The sequence below is a fragment of the Colobus angolensis genome, unplaced genomic scaffold, assembly GCF_000951035.1.
Source record: "Colobus angolensis palliatus isolate OR3802 unplaced genomic scaffold, Cang.pa_1.0 Scaffold271, whole genome shotgun sequence".
Lineage (NCBI taxonomy): Eukaryota > Metazoa > Chordata > Mammalia > Primates > Cercopithecidae > Colobus > Colobus angolensis.
In genome coordinates, this window is record NW_012115944.1 from 1,666,566 (window position 1) to 1,684,958 (window position 18,393).

At 52.2% G+C, this 18,393-nt stretch overlaps 2 protein-coding genes across 9 annotated transcripts in view; one reads left to right on the top strand and one right to left on the bottom strand.

Annotated features, from left to right (window-relative positions):
• The window catches only part of MAP3K3 (mitogen-activated protein kinase kinase kinase 3), a 66,312-nt gene extending 51,205 nt beyond the window's left edge, over positions 1–15,107 (top strand). For 3 of the 5 annotated variants that reach the window (XM_011947962.1, XM_011947958.1, XM_011947960.1), the window contains 10 exons: positions 737–870; positions 4,502–4,575; positions 7,379–7,446; positions 7,641–7,733; positions 8,350–8,541; positions 9,074–9,222; positions 9,916–10,047; positions 10,547–10,676; positions 11,050–11,227; positions 12,361–15,107. In XM_011947962.1, the coding sequence (XP_011803352.1) occupies positions 737–870; positions 4,502–4,575; positions 7,379–7,446; positions 7,641–7,733; positions 8,350–8,541; positions 9,074–9,222; positions 9,916–10,047; positions 10,547–10,676; positions 11,050–11,227; positions 12,361–12,589 (1,379 nt within the window). In that variant the 3' untranslated portion in view covers positions 12,590–15,107. The remainder of the gene's footprint in view (positions 1–736; positions 871–4,501; positions 4,576–7,378; positions 7,447–7,640; positions 7,734–8,349; positions 8,542–9,073; positions 9,223–9,915; positions 10,048–10,546; positions 10,677–11,049; positions 11,228–12,360) is intronic. The other 2 variants (XM_011947959.1, XM_011947961.1) reach the window with 1 other exon arrangement.
• A 1,499-nt stretch (positions 15,108–16,606) lies between these two features.
• The window catches only part of LIMD2 (LIM domain containing 2), a 3,559-nt gene continuing 1,772 nt past the window's right edge, over positions 16,607–18,393 (bottom strand). For 2 of the 4 annotated variants that reach the window (XM_011947957.1, XM_011947956.1), the window contains exons 2-5: positions 18,055–18,146; positions 17,826–17,867; positions 17,598–17,737; positions 16,607–17,508 (exon numbers count right to left, since the gene is read on the bottom strand). In XM_011947957.1, the coding sequence (XP_011803347.1) occupies positions 17,349–17,508; positions 17,598–17,737; positions 17,826–17,867; positions 18,055–18,096 (384 nt within the window). In that variant the 5' untranslated portion in view covers positions 18,097–18,146 and the 3' untranslated portion in view covers positions 16,607–17,348. Of the gene's footprint in view, positions 17,509–17,597; positions 17,738–17,825; positions 17,868–18,054; positions 18,392–18,393 lie in introns of those variants that run through there. The other 2 variants (XM_011947955.1, XM_011947954.1) reach the window with 2 other exon arrangements.

Sequence of the window (18,393 nt, forward strand, 5' to 3'; positions counted from 1 at the left end):
ATGTTAGCCAGGATGGTCTCGATCTCCTGACCTCGTGATCCGCCCGTCTCGGCCTCCCAAAGTGCTGGGATTACAGGCTTGAGCCACCACGCCCGGCCACGATATCATTACTCTTAAACCAGAAAGTATGGGAGTGGGTAGGAATGGAGAAGGCTGCCTTTTGATCCTGGCCAGTCCATCAGGAGGGTCTTTTTACCTGATACAGGTAGAGAACAAATAAGGGGAGACACTGGCTGAGGGAACAGGGCAGCAGAGAGAAATGCACAGGTATATTCAGTTACCTTTCCCTGGTCCCCACTCTCAAAATATTGCTGGGACCCAAAACTAAAGAGGACTAAGCTGATGCATTGAGCGGATGGGAGGAAATGATGTTAGTGCTCTAGAGGAAGATGGTGACATTATGAAGGAGTAATTATATATAAGAATTTTTTAAAAAGCTAGTCTGATTGCCAGCTAAAATTGGTCTCATAGGGGTTATTCTGGTTTCTGTTTTGTGCCAAGGTTTTTTAGGTCGGATATGCCGTAGTGCCTGCTCCATCTCTGGAGTTTGTTTCCTATTAGGAAGGGACTTTGTTTGCCTGAGGGAGCTGGCACATGCTGGACGTTGGTGCCATGACCCATCTGAGTCACATTCCTGACCTCTAGGGCCTAGTGTCTCTGAGTTGGCCCCATGCCTGCTCCTCTTGGGCCACACACCCTGGGCTCCGTTGTTGAAAGCCTCCTTTATGTGCTCTAGGCTCCCAGAACCCTGGCCGAAGCTCACCTCCCCCTGGCTATGTTCCTGAGCGGCAGCAGCACATTGCCCGGCAGGGGTCCTACACCAGCATCAACAGTGAGGGGGAGTTCATCCCAGAGACCAGCGAGCAGTGCGTGAGTATAGGGGGGCTGGGATATGCCCATGGCCTGTATCAGCAGACCAGGGTCATAACAAGGGGCTCTCAGTTGTCACAGTGCAGAACTGAGGGACATGAACCACATTTGAAAGCTCTTTTATAAACTAGGCCTGCCCAAATATGGATTGTCCCTTTTTAAGGGCCAAATAACAATTTCTGCCAAAGATGGGATCTAAAGGATCTAAACTACATAGTCTCCTTGCTGTTGGGTGAGCATTTAACAGATTTTCCTTCATCGTGGTCCTCTCATTGTTCCTACAGGCAGGCACCACCATGCCCAGCTCATTTCAGTAGTGTTTTAACATATGACTGGTTCTACGGTGACAGGTTATGTTTTTCGTTGGATATATTTTAGTTATACTGTTACTTGATGAAAGATAGGGAGTAAACCATATCAAAATTACACTGTAGGATTGGTTAGTCTGACCGTTTATGATGGTAGACAGTTATATTAGTTATCTATTGCTCCATAACAAATTGCCACAAACCTAGAGGCTTAAAACAATATACATTTATCATTTTCCAGTTTTCCTGGGTCAGGAGTCCAGGCATGACTCAAGTGGGTCCTCTGCTGAGGGTCACACAAAACTGCAATCAAGGTGTCAGCCAGGCTGCCTGCCTTTCTTGAGTTTGAGGCTCTCTTCTAAGCTTAGATGGTTATTAACAGAATTCAGTTTCTGTGGCTGTAGGACTGTGGTTCCTCTTTTCTTCTGAATGTCACCTAAGGGCTTCTCTGAGTTCCCTTCCTAGAGGCCACCTGGAGTTCCTTGCCATGGGGCCCTCTCACAACATGACAGCTTCTTCAAGGCCAGCAGGAGAATCTCTTGCTCCAGTCTGCAAAGATGGAGTCATAAAAATCACATAATCATAGGAATGAATGTTCTGTCTTCTTTGCCATAGTCTGTTGGCAAGAAACACATCACAGGTTCTACTTGCACTAAAGGGAAAGGCAGTTCATTGGGACTAATTGACAGAGGGAGCGATCACCTTAGGGTGTGTACCACAGTGGCTCAGTCATTTTAGTGGCTAACTTTTAAACTGGTGGCTTACTTGATGCAAATGGCAGTTTGGCTTAGTGAACTCAGCAAGGGTGAGATCTCTAGCGTCATTCTGGTCTTTTCAATAAACTTGCTTTGATTGTAAAAGAAAAGGCTGCTCTTATACTTTCTGGGATTTGGCCTGAGAAGGGGAAATTTCTTAAGGGGAAAATATCCAACAGAAGGCCTGTGCTGTCACATGGGAGATTTTACAAAAAACTGATTCTCGTTAACTTTTCTTTCATTATTCAAACTATATAGGCTATGAGAAGCCCTTTGTATTCTTCTTTCTTTTATACTCCTGCCTTCCAGATAAATTCATGTTTGGAATAATGACCTGGAGTGCCTTTAGCTGCAGATTTCCTTTTTGGGCGTTTTACTGACCACCCTTTCTGGTTTCTCTAACCAGGGCACTTCTGGATATCAGCTGTTTTAGGGGTGACTTGGGTGTAAAATCCCAAAGATTGCAGATGAGCTTGATTGCCCTCAGTCTGTGTCCCTCTCCATGGTCCTATAATCTGCCCACTTCACTTTTTTACTTTGCCTGCATGGCCCTGGAAGGCATGGGAGGATTTGACTCCTAGTGAGGACAGACTTTTAGAAAGAGGCCAAGGAAGGCAGTGGCTGGGGATTACCAAGGTCCTCCCCCAGTGCCTGCCTCTTTAGCTGAAGAGAATTGCTCCTGGTAACAGGCTATTAGAGATCAATCTGCTTAGCAGGAATAGACGTTGCATCGTATGTAATGAAAGAATATTCCAGTGTGACTTTATTGAAAAGTGAAAGTATGATAAGTTTATTTTGTTTTTTCTTTAATCAGGTTTAAGTAATTGCATCTATTTACTGATTTTTAGAATGAACAAAGCATGATTCATGTTAATTTTTTGGCCTAATTTTTCCAACAAAAATTATGCCAGTCCAGGCGCAGTGGCTCATACCTGTAATCCCAGCACTTTGGGAGGCCAAGGCAGGAGGATTGCTTGAGGTCAGGAGTTCAAGACCAGCCTGGGCAACATAGCAAGACCCTGACTCTAAAAAAAAAAAAAAAATTAATTAGCTGGGCATAGTGGCACACCTGCCTGTAGTCCCAGCTACTCAGGAGGCTGAGGTGGGAGGATCACTCGAGCCCAGGCTGCAGTGAACTGTACTCCAGCTTAGGTGACAGAATGAGACCCTGTCTCGAACAACAGCAACAACAACAAAATGCTAGCACAATGTAACATCCTTCACTCCCTGCTTGACTTCTGACGTAAAGAACGTCATTTTTTACAAGAGCATTCACAGGACTCAGCAGTTTTTCCCAAGGCCACTCATGAATCTTTGTTATTCTTCTTCCACCACACCTGCCCTGTTATTTATTTGTCCATTTTGTCTTTTTCTGTTAACTGGTCTAAATTTGCCAAATACGCATCGGATGGATTGAAAGCAGTTCTCTCCCATGTTGGTTTCATCCACTTTGGCTATGCTATATCCTTAGCAACATTTGCAGTTTTACTTTGCAATGAATTTGCCTTGATTGGCAGATTTTTAAAAATCATATATGACAGCATGACCTAAAGCATTTGAAATTATGGGTGGGGATGGACCCTAGTATTAAATGGGAAAAAATATTTGAGTTGGAAACTAATTTTATGGAGGTCGTTAGTGAGTTTTCATAATTCTGATACTTTGTTTCCCTATGTAATTTTTTTTTTTTAGTTAATTAAAAAAATATTTAAACAGAAACAAGATCTCACTATATTGCCCAGGCTGGTCTTGAACTCCTGAGTGCAAGTGATCCTTCCCTCTCGGCCTCCCAAAGTGCTACGATTACAGGCATGAGCCACCAAGCCCAGCCCCTATGTAATGTTTAATGTTGGAGCTCAGATAATCAATATTCCGAAACTGAAGACCGCTTCCCCACCCCCACCCCCACTTTTGTGCAGAGAAAATGAAAGGGAGGACCTTCAGGACACTGATTGGAGAAAAAGTGATTCCAAAGGCCTTTTGTTGCTGCATTTGACCAGGGGCCAGATAAATATTTTAATATATTTAGTTATCTATTACCTCTGCATTGGACCAGGAACTGGGACATTTTTGTTCTGCTATCAGCTGTGCACTAACTAGTTTTATGACTTTAGACGAGTCTTCTAACCTTTCTAGGCCTGTAGTGCTCATCTGTGAAATGAGGCAATACTTGGCTTTGTAAATTATAAATTATGGAGCGTAAACAGAAGCATTATGGTCCCACCCAAACTCACTGGAAGGCTCAGCAGGGTAGTACCATCTCCAGCGCCAGGCTCCAGTGTTAATGAGCCAAGAACATGCCAACAAGAAAAGCAGAGCCTCTGCTTTGCTCTCCTGCCAGAGCTCCTTGGGATGCCAGCCAAGCATTTTTCTCCCTCCTGGAAACTTGCCTTTTAAACTAAGGGGGAGGATGGTACCTTTCTAACCATTCTTCCCACTGCATGGGGAGAAAAAGGACACTTTCATATTTTGACAAAAAGCCCATTTGCTGGCCCTTGCCGTAAAACCTGGGTCACTGGGGGGAATTGGGGCTGAGGGGTGTGGCTTCATGTTTGATTTGCCTTACAGATGCTGGATCCCCTGAGCAGTGCAGAAAACTCCTTGTCTGGAAGCTGCCAATCCTTGGACAGGTCAGCAGACAGGTATGGGAGACTGTGGGTGGCTTGGAGGGTAATGCATAGGCATTTTTGGAACTGATGGGTTGAGGAAGAAGAGTTAGCTCTGCAGACCCAGGGTTAAAGCGTCATGCTTCTAGGAAAGCCTTCTCCTTAATTTCCCAAACACTACCAGAATGTTATGATTGCATAATTAAATGAATGTAATAATAGCTCATAAAGTAGCAGCTCATTTATTAAGTACTTGCTTTGTTGTTCTAAGTGCTTTACATGTTTTGACTTTCCACGTAATATATGCCTTTCTCATTCTTTTAGCTTCACTGCTGTAATCTGAACTGAGAAGGAGTAGTAGACTGTCAGTGTTTTAGGAGAAAAACTAAATTCTCATCCATTGTTTTACCACCATTTTTTATTCCAAGTGTTTTTGGTGAAGTAAGAAACTGAAACCCAAAAACAGAATATCCAGAATGCCTAGCGTACCACGCCACCTGCTTGGTGTGTATCTCCTTCTTAAACTTTGGAAGGAAACAAGTGATGTCCTTTACATACCAAATAGAAAGGGTATGTTTGGAGAGGCCTTGACATTGATCTTGCCACTCCCTTGCCTCTGCCTCATTATGCCCAAGAGCACTTTTGATCACCTCTGTCTGGGCTTAGGACTGTGTTCAGAGGCTATGGAGCAGGTTTGGGGATTTTTTTACTTTGTGTAACTGATTAATTGTTCATTTGGGTAGTGATATTGTGACTGTGGCTAAATTTGTGCATTGTCTTGCCCAATAGACCTGAGCACTGATGAGCACTGTCTTCCCTTTAGATATCATAGAATACAGTTATGGTTACTTAGTTTCCAACGTGTTGCCTTGTTTGGGGTTTGCTTTCCAACCAGGGGAGTAAGAAGACACAGGCAGGAGTGCCAGGGCTTGCTGTCATAGACTGAGGGCTCTGCCAAGACAGGGATTGACTCTGGCTTTGGACTATCTCCTAAGCTTTGGAGGGGAAAGGGGAGAGAAGAGGACTACAGAAGGTGTAGTAGTTGGGAAACGAGGGGGCAGCCCCCCTGTGCCACTGCCTTGAGAGTTTCAAACCTGTGGCCCCCACAAAAGGCCAGTAAGCACTCTTGTATAAGGGAAAGGGCCATTCAGGTGGATGCTGGGAAAGATAGCTAAATTTACCTGCCTCTGTATTCTTGGGTTTTTTCCTCTGTCCCTACAGTACTTTCTTTTCTTCTCATTGTGAATGACCTAGACTTACTTCCTTGAGGTACAGCCTGACTTGGGCTTAGGGCTCTCATCTTCCCTTCATGGGATCTGGGAAGGGGCATGAGATCTGGAGTCAGACAAACCTAGATGCAGTCCCAGCTCCACCAAATATTAGTTGAACGGCTTCAGACAAGTCTTTTAACCTCTCTGTTCCTGAGTTTCCCCATCTCCGAAATGGGATGGTGGTGATTAAGCTGAAAGAAAGATGCCTGGTTTAGCAGCAAGAACATAGACTTTGTGGTCACAGACCTGGATTTAAAGTCTGGCTTTGAGGCGCAGTGGCTCACGCCTATAATCCCAGCACTTTGGGAAGCCGAGGCAGGCGGATCACCTGAGGTCAGGAGTTTGAGACCAGCCTGACAGGCATAGGGAAACCCCCGTCTCTGCTAAAAATGCGGAAAAAAAAAAAAAAAAAAAAATAGCTGGACTTGGGGGGGGGCACCTGTAATCCCAGCTCCTTGGGAGGCTGAGGCAGGAGAATCACTTGAACCCAGGAGGCAGAGGTTGCAGTGAACCGAGATCGCCCCATTGCACTCCAGCCCGGGCAACAGTGTGAGACTCTGTCTCAAAAAAAGCAAAAAAATTAGCCGGGCATGGTGGCACATGCCTGTAGTCCCAGCTACTTGGGAGGCCAAGGCAGGAGAATAACTTGAACCCAGGAGGCGGAGGCTGCAGTGAGCCAAGATTGTGCCACTGCACTCCAGCCTGGGTGACAGAGCGAGACTCCGTCTCAAAAGAAAGTCTGGGGCTGGGCACGGTGGCTCATGCCTGTAATCCCAGCACTTTGGGAGGCCGAGGCGGGTGGATCACAAGATCAAGAGATCGAGATCATCCTGGCCAGTGACGCGTGCCTATAGTCCCAGCTACTTGGGAGACTGAGGCAGGAGAATCGCTTGAACCCGTGAGGTGGAGGTTGCAGTGAGCTGAGATTGTGCTACTGCACTCCAGCCTGGCAGCAGAGTGAGACTCGGTCTCAAAAAAAAAAAAAAGGTCTGGCCCTGTCTTCCTAGCTCTGTCTTTGAGCAAGTAAATAGGACTGTGTGTGCCTAATCTCTAGGGGTGTCTGTGAACTCAGAAACGCCATAGCTGCTCAACAAGTGGATCTGCTATTATGTTATTTTTATTATATGGTATATTTGCTACCTCAGAGTGATCTGAGGATTAAATGAGAAAAAAACTCACTTTAGAAAATAGGTAAGAAAGCAGCAACCTATAAATGATGATGCTGTGGCTATTTTTGTTACTCCCTGGGCAAAGGATTCTCTTGGAGCTCTTTTCCTGTTACAGAGGTGGGAAGAAAGGCCAAGGAGGGAGAAGGCTGTGCAGCCAGGCTGGAGTTGGGTCAGATGGGGGAGATTTACCACTCAGGGTGCTGTCAAATTTGGGTCACAGACTAGTGAAGGGAGAGTGGAGAAAGCAGGAGCTGGGCTCAGGAAAGGGCTGTTTCCCACAAAATCTGCTTCCCCCACCTAACGCTGTGGCAGGGATTAGAAAGGGAGACTGCCTGGATGCCCTGCTGGGTTGCTGTAGAAATGTGCAGGGAGTCCGTTTTTTCTTTCTGTTTTCTCCAGCCCATCCTTCCGAAAATCACGAATGTCCCGTGCCCAGAGCTTCCCTGACAACAGACAGGAATACTCAGGTGAGTTCCACAGAGCCTGGGTGGGCAATGCAGGGTGTCTGGGTGGGGCCTCAAGTGGCTCTGCTTCAACTGTTCTGAGTCAGTAGCTTTCCTGGGGCTTGCTGTTTTGAGGTCTTAGGTGACTTGGGGGCTTGGGGGCTTAAGTGGCTCACATTGACCTACCCAGAAGCCAGTGATTCCCCCATCTTACTCAGATCGGGAAACTCAGCTCTATGACAAAGGGGTCAAAGGTGGAACCTACCCCCGCCGCTACCATGTGTCTGTGCACCACAAGGACTACAGTGATGGTGAGTGCTCCTTCACCTGCTCCCTGCTGGCTGCCTCAGGAAAGGACGAGCCGCCATGAGGAGGGTGGGCTCGTCCATGCAATGCCTGTATTTTCCTTCATTCCTGAGGAATTGTGGCTCAGACTTGAGGCATGGGAGACAGGAAAAAAACAAAAACAGGGAAGATAGTATTTGTAGACCAGGATGCTGCCACTGGGAACTCTGACCTTGGTTTGAGCCAATGGTGTGCTCCAGGGGCACCATCTCTCCCATACCCTCTTCTGCCCCACAGCAGCAGGTGGCCTGGGGCTCTGCAGAGGGGTAAGGAGTAGGATGCAAGGAAATCGGTGCCTTTGGGTATGGCTTGGCCTTCCAAGCAATTGGGAGCCCGTGGGCCAGCCATGCATCTTCCCTTTGGCCGGATCTCCCTGAACCAGACTACTTCCTAGTTTCTGCTTTTGTCCTGATTCTTAGAGTGCTTGGGACAGCAGTCTCTGTGGAATGAGTCAGGTGGGAGGGTGGACAGGATGGGCTGGAGCTGGTATTATCTATCACTTCTGGCTCAGACCTGGTTTGTACATTCAGCCTTGTAGCCCAGGGTGTGACTTGCTCTACTCTGGCCCTTGCACCCTTTCAGGCAGAAGAACATTTCCCCGAATACGGCGTCATCAAGGCAACTTGTTCACCCTGGTGCCCTCCAGCCGCTCACTGAGCACAAATGGCGAGAACATGGGTCTGGCTGTGCAATACCTGGACCCCCGTGGGCGCCTGCGGAGTGCAGACAGCGAGAATGCCCTCTCTGTGCAGGAGAGGAATGTGGCAACCAAGTGTGAGGAGCTGTCCCTGGCTAGGAGGAGACTGCCAAGGCGGTCTCAGACAAGCTACAGGGGCATAGCAGCTGGGCCCCTTGGACCCTTAGGCTCAGCAGGTGGTGGCTTTGGCCCACATGCACCACACGGGATAAGCCTTGGAGTGCCTGAAGCCTGGCTCCACTGTTGTGTGACGAGCCTCTTCTCGTCTCTGATCTTTAGTTTTTCCATGTTTAAACTAGGGAAGAGCACACCCTTCATCCCTGCCATATTAAGATATTTAGGGGCTTTGGAAGGAAATGTATTTATCAATGCAGAAGAGCATTTAACCATGACTTCAGCCAATCCTCTGCTTCTTAGGACTCTGACTTCAGGTCCGAGTGACTAGGGCTCTGGGCTTGCTCCAGATTGTGGTGGAGATGCTCTTCTAAGAGAAGATGTGATGGTGCTGGGTGAGGGGGAGCCTGAATCAGAGGCCCTGTTCCTGGAGAATGAAGGGGATATTCTTAAATAATGTACACAAAGTAACTCTTTCCTTCTGCTCTCCTGTAGCTCCCAGTGCCCCCATCAATTGGCGCCGGGGAAAGCTCCTGGGCCAGGGTGCCTTCGGCAGGGTCTATTTGTGCTATGACGTGGACACGGGACGTGAACTTGCTTCCAAGCAGGTCCAGTTTGACCCAGACAGTCCTGAGACAAGCAAGGTACACTTTCCCCATGGTCTGACTTCCAGTTCCCTCCTTTCAACAGAAATGCTTGTCTTACCACACAGAGTAGTTGCTTGAGATGCTGTAGGTTGCTTCCTCTGTTACTCTTCCCAAACTCCCTTTCTGTCCATCCTGGCACCAGCCACAGGGTGAAAGGACTGTGGTCTGAAGAGCACCAAGCACCTGGTGGGAGGGATCGGGTACAAGGAACTAAGCTGATGCCAAAGTACTAAGTAACCCAAACTGAGAGGTGATAACCTGTGCCACAAAGGGGACTCCCTGCCCTCCCCCAGACAAGTATCTCTCCCCAGCCCTCAGCCCAGTAAGGAGCTGTGGGGCTCCTTTACTTGGTCCAGCTCTAAAGGAGGAATCACATGGCCTGGCTTTGCAGTTCAGCTTTCAGCGTGGCTGACACTTCAAGTTGAGTGGACAAACAGCAGTTAACTTAACTAAGCACCCACAGCCCCTTCTCCCACCTCCCTGCCTCCTTCCACCCATGGGAGTGCCACCATCCCAAGGCCTTCCCGCATTGTGGCCGAGGGCTAGACAGTTAAGAGAGTCCCCCTTTTCTCCAGCTGCAGTTCCCAAGGCAGACCCCTGTGAGGCCACTATCTAGGGCAAGCTGAGCTGAACCCAAGCGGGCAGAACTGGGGCCCTGAGAGCTGAGGCGACCACTGACCCCTCCCCTAGGAGGTGAGTGCTCTGGAGTGCGAGATCCAGTTGCTAAAGAACTTGCAGCATGAGCGCATCGTGCAGTACTATGGTTGTCTGCGGGACCGTGCTGAGAAGACCCTGACCATCTTCATGGAGTACATGCCAGGGGTACGTGCCCCTTGAATGCATGTGAGACGCACACAAAATAGGGCCTGACCTGGGAGCTGGGGCCTGCAGGATAGGGGTCACCTTGGATAGGAGTTTGAACACCTGAGGCTCCAGAGGCCCAGAGGAGCAAAGTGAGGTGATGGTGGGACTTGGAGTCAGGAGGGCCCCGTCTCAGGCTGCAGTGGGAGTATGAGATGACAGCTGTCCTAGGTCCAGCCCTCCCCTGAGGCATGCAGGGCTGGCCCACTGTCCAGTAAATATAGCCTTCATCTGGAGCAGAGAGGCCTCTCTGCTCCTGGATTCGGGTGGCGCGCTGCTTGGGAAGGACTTGTGGTACTCTCTTTTCCAAAGTGCCTGACAGCTCCTGGCAAAATGCCCTGCACAGCCAAATAGGAATTGAACAAATCACTCCTTTGCTGCCATACTAGGGGCTGGAATGGCCTTGCCCCTCCACTAGCCCTCCCCTGAGGGGACTCCTCTGACTCCTTGTGGCTGCCAGGGCTCGGTGAAAGACCAGTTGAAGGCTTATGGTGCTCTGACAGAGAGCGTGACCCGAAAGTACACGCGGCAGATCCTGGAGGGCATGTCCTACCTGCACAGCAACATGATCGTTCACCGGGACATTAAGGGTGAGCAGGGCCAGGATGTGTGGAGTCCCCAGGACCTGGGTTCAAGTCTACCATTGAGTGCCTGCAGGGGCCAATCACTTAACCATTCTGAACTTTATGAAAAGTGGGACCCCAGTTGTTTCCTTGAGGAACTAGTGAGAAGATTGGTTGAGCAATATGGGAAAATGTTGCCTCTACATGTTGACCATGGAGATGGTCATTTGTGTGGTAGATCTGAGATTCCCCTTCATTAAATCCTTTGCCCCTTGCAGTTCATGTCTAATTCAGTGGTAGCCCCGCCCTCTCTACCAGCTCTCAGTGACCTGGGGGTGGAGAGGATGGGAGAAAATGCAAGAGGGTCCAGGGTTGCAGCCTCTGCCCTTTCATGCCTCAGGAGCCAACATCCTCCGAGACTCTGCTGGGAATGTAAAGCTGGGGGACTTTGGGGCCAGCAAACGCCTGCAGACGATCTGTATGTCGGGGACGGGCATGCGCTCCGTCACTGGCACACCCTACTGGATGAGCCCTGAGGTGATCAGCGGCGAGGGCTATGGAAGGAAAGCAGACGTGTGGTGAGCACTGGGACATGCAGAACCCCTTCTCCCACCCAGGCTGTAGTGGCCCTCCATTAGGAACACACCCTGGGGACTTTGTGGTGTGGCAGGAGGGAATGCGCCCAGGGCCCAGGCTGCAGTGTGTGGAAGGGTATTGTTGGGTGCAGTAGCACACACACCAGATGGCTGGTGTTTTTACCTCAGATCAAAGCACACTCCATTAGAGTTGGGAACTTAGGCCATGGAAAACATCCCTTATGTTTGCTAAATCTCTTAAGGAAGCAAGATCCACTCTGAAGGCCTGAAGGCCTGGACCAGTCTCTCAACAGGAGCAGGTTTCTGTCCCTTCTCCTAGCACTCAAGACAGTTTGCACTTGCTCGACATAACCTTGTGTCTATCCCCTGAAATGGCCCCTAAGTCATGAGAGCTTCTCCCCTTGGAAAGCTATTGTGGTGGGCTGAATAATGTCCCCGCAAAGATGTCCACTGCCTAATCCCTGGATCTGTAAATGTGATTGTATATAGCAAAGGGCCTTTGCAGATAGGATTAGGTTAAGGGTTTTGAGATGGGTGGGTTATCCTGGATTAAGGGTCCTTATAGAAGGGTCAGAGGTCAGAGTGGCTAATAGGAGGTGAGACGATGGAAGTGAGAGGTTGGAGTAATACAAGGAGGGGATCATGGGCCACGAAATGCAGGTGGCCTCTAGAACCCAGGAAAGGCAAGGAAACAGGTTCTCTCCTCAGAGCCTCCGACAGGAACCAGCCCTGCCGCCACCTTGACTTTAGTCCTGTGAGACTGATTTTAGACCTCTGATCTTCAGAACTGTAAGATGATGCATTTCTGTTGTTCTCCTGCCTCTTAAGTTTGTGGTCATTTGTTAGAGCAGCTGTGGGTAGCTAATACAGTTATTGTAGAGTTCTTTCTATCAAGGCTGTGATTCTCTTTTTCCCAATTTCAAGAAGTGCCCACGGGTGTGGTGAGTGTAGGTCCATGAAGCCCAGGTGGACAGGGATCCAAGCTGAGGTATGCCTCAGCTTGGCCTGTTTTGCACCTCAGCATGCTCTGAGAAAGGCACCTCCTTCTGCAGTGGTGGGCAGGACAGCTGGGAGTCCAGGGCTGGCTGAGGGGTGACAAAGGGTTCTCTTTCCAGGAGCCTGGGCTGCACTGTGGTGGAGATGCTGACAGAGAAACCACCGTGGGCAGAGTATGAAGCTATGGCCGCCATCTTCAAGATTGCCACCCAGCCCACCAACCCTCAGCTGCCCTCCCACATCTCTGAACATGGCCGGGACTTCCTGAGGCGCATTTTTGTGGAGGCTCGCCAGAGACCTTCAGCTGAGGAGCTGCTCACACACCACTTTGCACAGCTCATGTACTGAGCTCTTACGGCCACACAGCTGCCAGTTGCCCTTTGCTGCATGGCAGGGGGCTGCTGCAGGGCTCAGTGAAGTTGCTGCTTCTCCCAGGCAAGGCTGTGGACCATGGAGTGGCAGCCCAGCCAGTGTCGGTCTGTGCCCCTTCCACCACTGGGGCTCAGAGCCGGGGTGGGGTGGCTGCAGCCTCAGGACTGGGAGCCCCCAGCCTGTCAGATCCAGGAGCTCCAGTGTCCTGAGCTCAGCGTGGAGGGGTAGGGGCTGGAAACAGTGTGCAAGGCGGCCATGGGCCCCACCCTCGGGGATGTGTCCTGACACTGCAATCAGCACCGAAGCCCAGAGGGTCTGGGGGCACGGGACTGATGCCAGGGTATGAAGAGTGTTATTTTCATTCAAAGTGTTACTTTGTTTTTCCTTCCAATGTCTGGAGACCACCAGGGCGTCTCTGGGCTGGATGAGCTCCCAAAAGCCTGAGGGAAAGGCCAGCACTCGCTAGCAGTGGCAGGCAGAGGCCCAGGCTGCCGTCCCCTAGAGCCCAGGTTGGCTCTGCCAGTCCTGTCCTTTACCAAAGATGAATGAAGCAAATGTCATGCTGCCTTATTCAGGGAAGGAGGAGCCTGTCCTGCTTGTGGCCATGACCCTGCCTCTCCCAGGCAGGGGCCCGCGATGTGGAACTCCTGCCACTGAGGGGGGATCCAGTTTTGTCAATGCAGTTGTCTCTGTTTTACAAGTCGGAGTCACTCTTACGCTGTACCCAGTTTCTAAACTGGAGACTGTGTGTGCCCTCTGGGTTCTGAGTACCCCTGCTGTGGGCTTGGGCCTAGGCTGCATTGGAAAGAGCTGAAGGTTGTGGCCTTTGTGGTCCTGGCCCAGTCTTTGTTCCCCACTGGAGCAGAAGGGGAGATGGACAACACGGTGGGGGCATCTGGCCCGGCTGGTGCCCTGATCCCAGAGAGCCCGAGGAGGTGTCTCAGGCTGTCTGAGTCATGACCTGCTAGGCCAGAGCCCACTCCATCTGGTAGAAGGGAAAGCCCATGTGCTACCACCAGCTGTGTCCAAAACCGCCAGCTCTCTTCCATAGCCAGCCTTGCCCATCCCCTTGAGGTCTCAGCCCCTTTCCCTTGTAGCTCCTCCCCTGGAGGGGGAATGGCAGCAGGGGTTGGGGAAACAGCATCTCCAAGCAGCTTAGAGTTGGCCGTATTTACCTCAGCCTGGGTGCTGGTCCTTTCTTCCGGCCCCTCCCCTCCAAAATGTGCCTATTGCTAGAGCTCCTCCCTCTCAACACCCAGTTTCCTTGGGAGTTGTCATTAAAGGAAAAAAAAAAAAAAGCCAGTGCCCAGGGATGGGCATCTCCAGGGAGCTGGGGATTAGTGCCAGGCAGCCCTGCCAGCCATGCCTATATCCCCACGGGCACAGAACAAGCCAAAGCCTTCGTTGTATGTTGACGATGCACTTTTATGAATGTAGTTTCTATCGCTGTTTTTAGCCTTTTCACATCATGTAATGTGAGGCCTTGTACTTGTTAATTTATATCTCAGATCATATTTGATGGTTTTTATATATATCAATTCTAGACTGTTACAGGTGATGGACGCCTCGAGAGAGAGAGAAGAGAAAATGAAAGCAGCTGGTTTTGCAGAAATGTGTGTCGCATGCGCCAGTTGGGCCTGGACCCTCCTGTGTCCATCCCTTTTCCCCCAGGGGATCTATCAGCCTCTGCACCCCACACTGCCCTCTGAAGACAGCACAGGCTCCTGCTTCCACCTCGGCCCTTGCCCAGGGTGGGGCCTGGCCCTCATCTCGACCAAAGCTGCTGTGTGGCAGCTCGGCCTCTCCACAACCCCATCCTGCTGGCTGCACACTCTTCCTGGCCCGCACCCCCATCCCCAGTCCCTGTTCCCCAAGAGGATACAGAGCACGGTGCTGGCTGACTCGACTGTGTCCCAGGTTCAGGCTCTTACAGAGTTCTACCCCCTGGGGTCTTACCTCACTGGGAATGTGTTTTGAAAATGAAGACAAGCCAACAAACCCTGCACTCCAAAAAAGCAAAACAGATCCTAATTTTTTTGTGCCAAAAACTGTGGACATGCTGGCTCAGCATCCTCAGGACCAAGTTGTTGCTTAATTTTAATTTATTGTTTTTTAATAACTAATCCAGATAAAAAAGTTGTGGGGCTTCAGGGTGACCTGGGCCCAAAGGTTCTGAAGGGCAGTTTCCTGGCAGCCCCAGGCTTGCTGTGGGAAGGGGCCGTGCCGTCACTCTCTTCATTCCATGGGGTGTGTCTGCCTGGGTCAACTCCGCATGGAGAGGCCAGGGCTGGGGACAGTCCGCACTCTGCCGCCCTCCTGCCCCTCCCGTGCACCCCAGCTCTGTGTCTGTTTGAATTGTGGATCGTGTAGCCATGGTTATTGTGGAACTGTGGAACCTGCAGCCATAGTTATTTGACTATATCTTGACCGAGGGCTTGCAGTGCAAAGCCAGGCCAGTGTTGCGCATTACTTACAATAAAAGGGATCATTTATATCAGAGGGGTCCTGTGGCAGTACTTTCGGTTGTGGGAGGTGGAGGTAGGTTTTTGCCTGGCAGGGGCCAGGTATGGTGCCTGGCAACGAGCTTGGGCCTCTCAAGCAGAAGAGAACTTGATTCCAAGTAGAGGGGTCCTGGGGTGACCTGGCTGGTACCACCATCAGCCCAGAGGTATCTGCCCCTTTCCTCCACTTGCCCCTCCAGGAGCTCCACTGGGGTGGTCCCAACAGGGCTGATTTGTCAGGGTGGCACTGTTGGCCCTCTTGACCTGAATGTCGCCACTGGCTGGGTTCCCGGAGCCTTCATGACATTTGATAGGGTCTTCCTGGCCCAGAGGACTTTCTTCAGTCCCACCTTTGCAGGGCAGGGGTCAGGTGCCTCCAAGAGCCACCTCTCTAGTACCCCCTTGCGGTCATCTGCTACTGTTGCTTAACAGAACCAAGACAGTTGTTGCCATCGGAAACCGCTGGTGCAGGAAGTTGGCCTGCCCTGAGAGGCTCTGAGCCACTCGCTTTACACCTGGAAGGACCCAGGCCTGGGGCACCATCTCTGCTGAGTATTTGCTCTGCTCCCTCGAGGAGCAGTGCCTGTCTCAGCACAGTGGCTCATGTGACACCGGAGCCTGTGGCCCAGCTCCCTGCCCTGTTCCATGGGGAGGCCGCTTAGGAACTCAGGCAGTTGTATGGTGTGGTGGCAGCAAACTCTCTAGGAGTCTCTGTTCTCGTCAGTGCCATGTATGGAGACACCAGGAAGTTGAATCTGGAGCCAGACAACCCAGACTTCCTGCCTGTGTCCCACGGGGGTGCCCTCAGGTCCTCCCAGCTTGCCTGCTTTGCCTTGCTGTGAACTCATCCCTCATTGTACCTGGGTTTTCAGAGGAGCAGATGTAGTTTCTTTTTGGACTTCCTGGGACAGTAGCTGTGACTGCCCCTCCCCAGAGCTTGAAAAGGCAAGGGGATGATGACAGCAACGGGGGGGGGGAACGATGAGGAGGGACAATCCGGGGGTCACTAAAACCTTGGGCAGCACTTGCTGGGTCTACTGGTTCCTGCCATTCTTGGCTAACTTCCAGGTCAAAGGGCTGGGAAGAAGGGAGGGAGCTAGACAGCTGGAACCAGCCAGGGAACACGGCAGCTCGCACCCCAGGCACTGAAGTGCAGCGAGGACAGGCACCATCGCCCACTGGCAGCCTGGCCCTCCCGCTCTTAGGCCTCTTCACAATGGGATGCATATGGTAAGTCGGTAGGTCTGAACCAACCCAAAACTGAGGGGCGAGGTGGAGTTTCAGTTCCAAAACCACTGTGGTGTGACAGCATGGAACCCTGGCTGCGAAGAGGAGCCCTCCCATTTCTCAATGGTGTGTCAGGGAACTGACACCCACTTCTAGCCCCCTACCCCCATCAGGGCCGAGGGTACTCGGGGCTGGCCCTATCCCTGCAAGCCCTCCCCATGGTGAGTTTGCACCCTTTCTGCGACAAATCCCCCAGCAGGCCACACAGTAAAGAATCTGGATCTATTGAAACATGTTTAAAACGGGGTTGGTCATAACAGTCAGGATGGGCAGAAACGGGAGTGGGGGAGGGGAGTGGGGCCGCACCAGCCCCTGCCAGTGCCTGAGGCTCCAGCCTGGTGAGTGCTTTTGCTTCTGCTTCTCCACGCTGGTGGTTAGAGATGGTCCCAAGCCCCACTGGGGCAGGCCCTGCCTTGCCCTGCAGAGGCAGGGTGGCTCCACTTCCCCATCCCCTCCCCCATGGGCTGCAGGGGCATTTATGAGGCCCAACAGGTGGCACTGTGGCGCTCCTTCCTCCCTGTCTCCGTGGCTCAGAACCAGGTTAAGGATAGAGGTAGATGGGGAGATGTGGGGGCCACAGTCTCGGGTGGCAGTGAGGGAGCTTGGGACCCTGAGCGGGGCATGCTGACTCCTTGCTGGAGAAAAGGCACCTAGATAGGGAAGCTGGGCTTGGGAGCCTCCCAGGGGGTCCTGGGGTGAGGTGGGGATGGTGGCTGAACCAAGCAGGAAGCAGGGTGGTGGGCAGTCCCCAATCCTGGTTCCCAAACCCTCACCGGCTGCGGGAGAAGGAAGAAGGAAGGAATCCTGGAGCAGAGCCCTGCCCTGGGCCCCTCCGCCTGAGCAAGCCTCATCCCCTTACCACCTGGCCCCCACGCAAGCCCAGCTCCACCTCCTTTCCACCTTCCCCCTGCCGGCTCCAGGCCCTCAGGTGGAAGGTTGCAGAGGCCTCAGGCTGTCTTGGTGCCGGGGTCCACCTCCTTGTGGGCCCAGAGCTCCTTGTGTTGCTTGCGGCCAAACCCCTCGTCGTAGTTGCCTTTGCTCTTAAACAGCTGCTGGAAGTGGGGTTTGCAGTAGAACTCCCCGTGCAGCGCGGCATAGCTGCCCAGGCTGCAGAAGCCAAACGGGCGTCAGGTCAGGCCAGGTCGGGCTGGGTTGGCAGGCGAGGCGGGGGCGGGCAGGGCAGGGCAGGGGCGCACCTGAGCTTGGTGTGACAGTGCTTGCAGCAGAAGCAAGAGTTGTGGAAAATGAGCTTGTCGGCCACCAGCCGCTCCATGGGGTACACGGTCTTCTGGCAGGAGGCGCAGGTTTCCTTCACCTGGGCCCGCAGGCTGAAGGACTGTGCGGGAGGCTCAGCCAGGTGCTGCCCCAGTGCCCATCCCACTCCCTCACACCCCTCCTCCCGCACACCGGCCCCAGGCCCCTACCTTGGAGCGCTGCACCGTGCTGCTGCCGCCGCCTTTGGCCTCCTGAGGGAGAGGGGAGGTCAGGGCAGGAGCAGCTCCGGGAGGCCCTGGACCAGGGCTGCAGCCATCAGCCCAAGGCCTAGGGACGCGCCGCAGGGGGCAAAGGGGGCCGGCAAACTCTGGAGCCTCTCCCCTTTTCCCCAGGCCAGGCTCCTGTCTGGGGGGTCCTCCCACCCGGCCGGGCACTTACATGAGAGGGGGTGGCCTGGGCGGCTCCTGCAGCCTGGAACATGGCTTGTTGGAGGTGGAAGCCTCGGGTGGAGACGCGGCACCCGCTGGGTTCTGCAAGGGGAAGTCAGTCGTGAGGGCCCCGCCAGTCCGGCCCCAGCCTGCAGGGTGGGGGGTGTTGACAGGCAGGGGCTGGGGGGATTGCGGTTGGGACTTTCCCTAAGTCATTTCCTGTTGCTCTTGGTCTTGTCACTTCCGCCCCTCCCCCACCTCCTCCACCCCTGCTCCCCAGAGGCCGGGGTCCCGAGTGGCACCGTCCCTCGGAAGAACAAAGTTAGCGGGAGCAGAGGGGCCGGGGGCT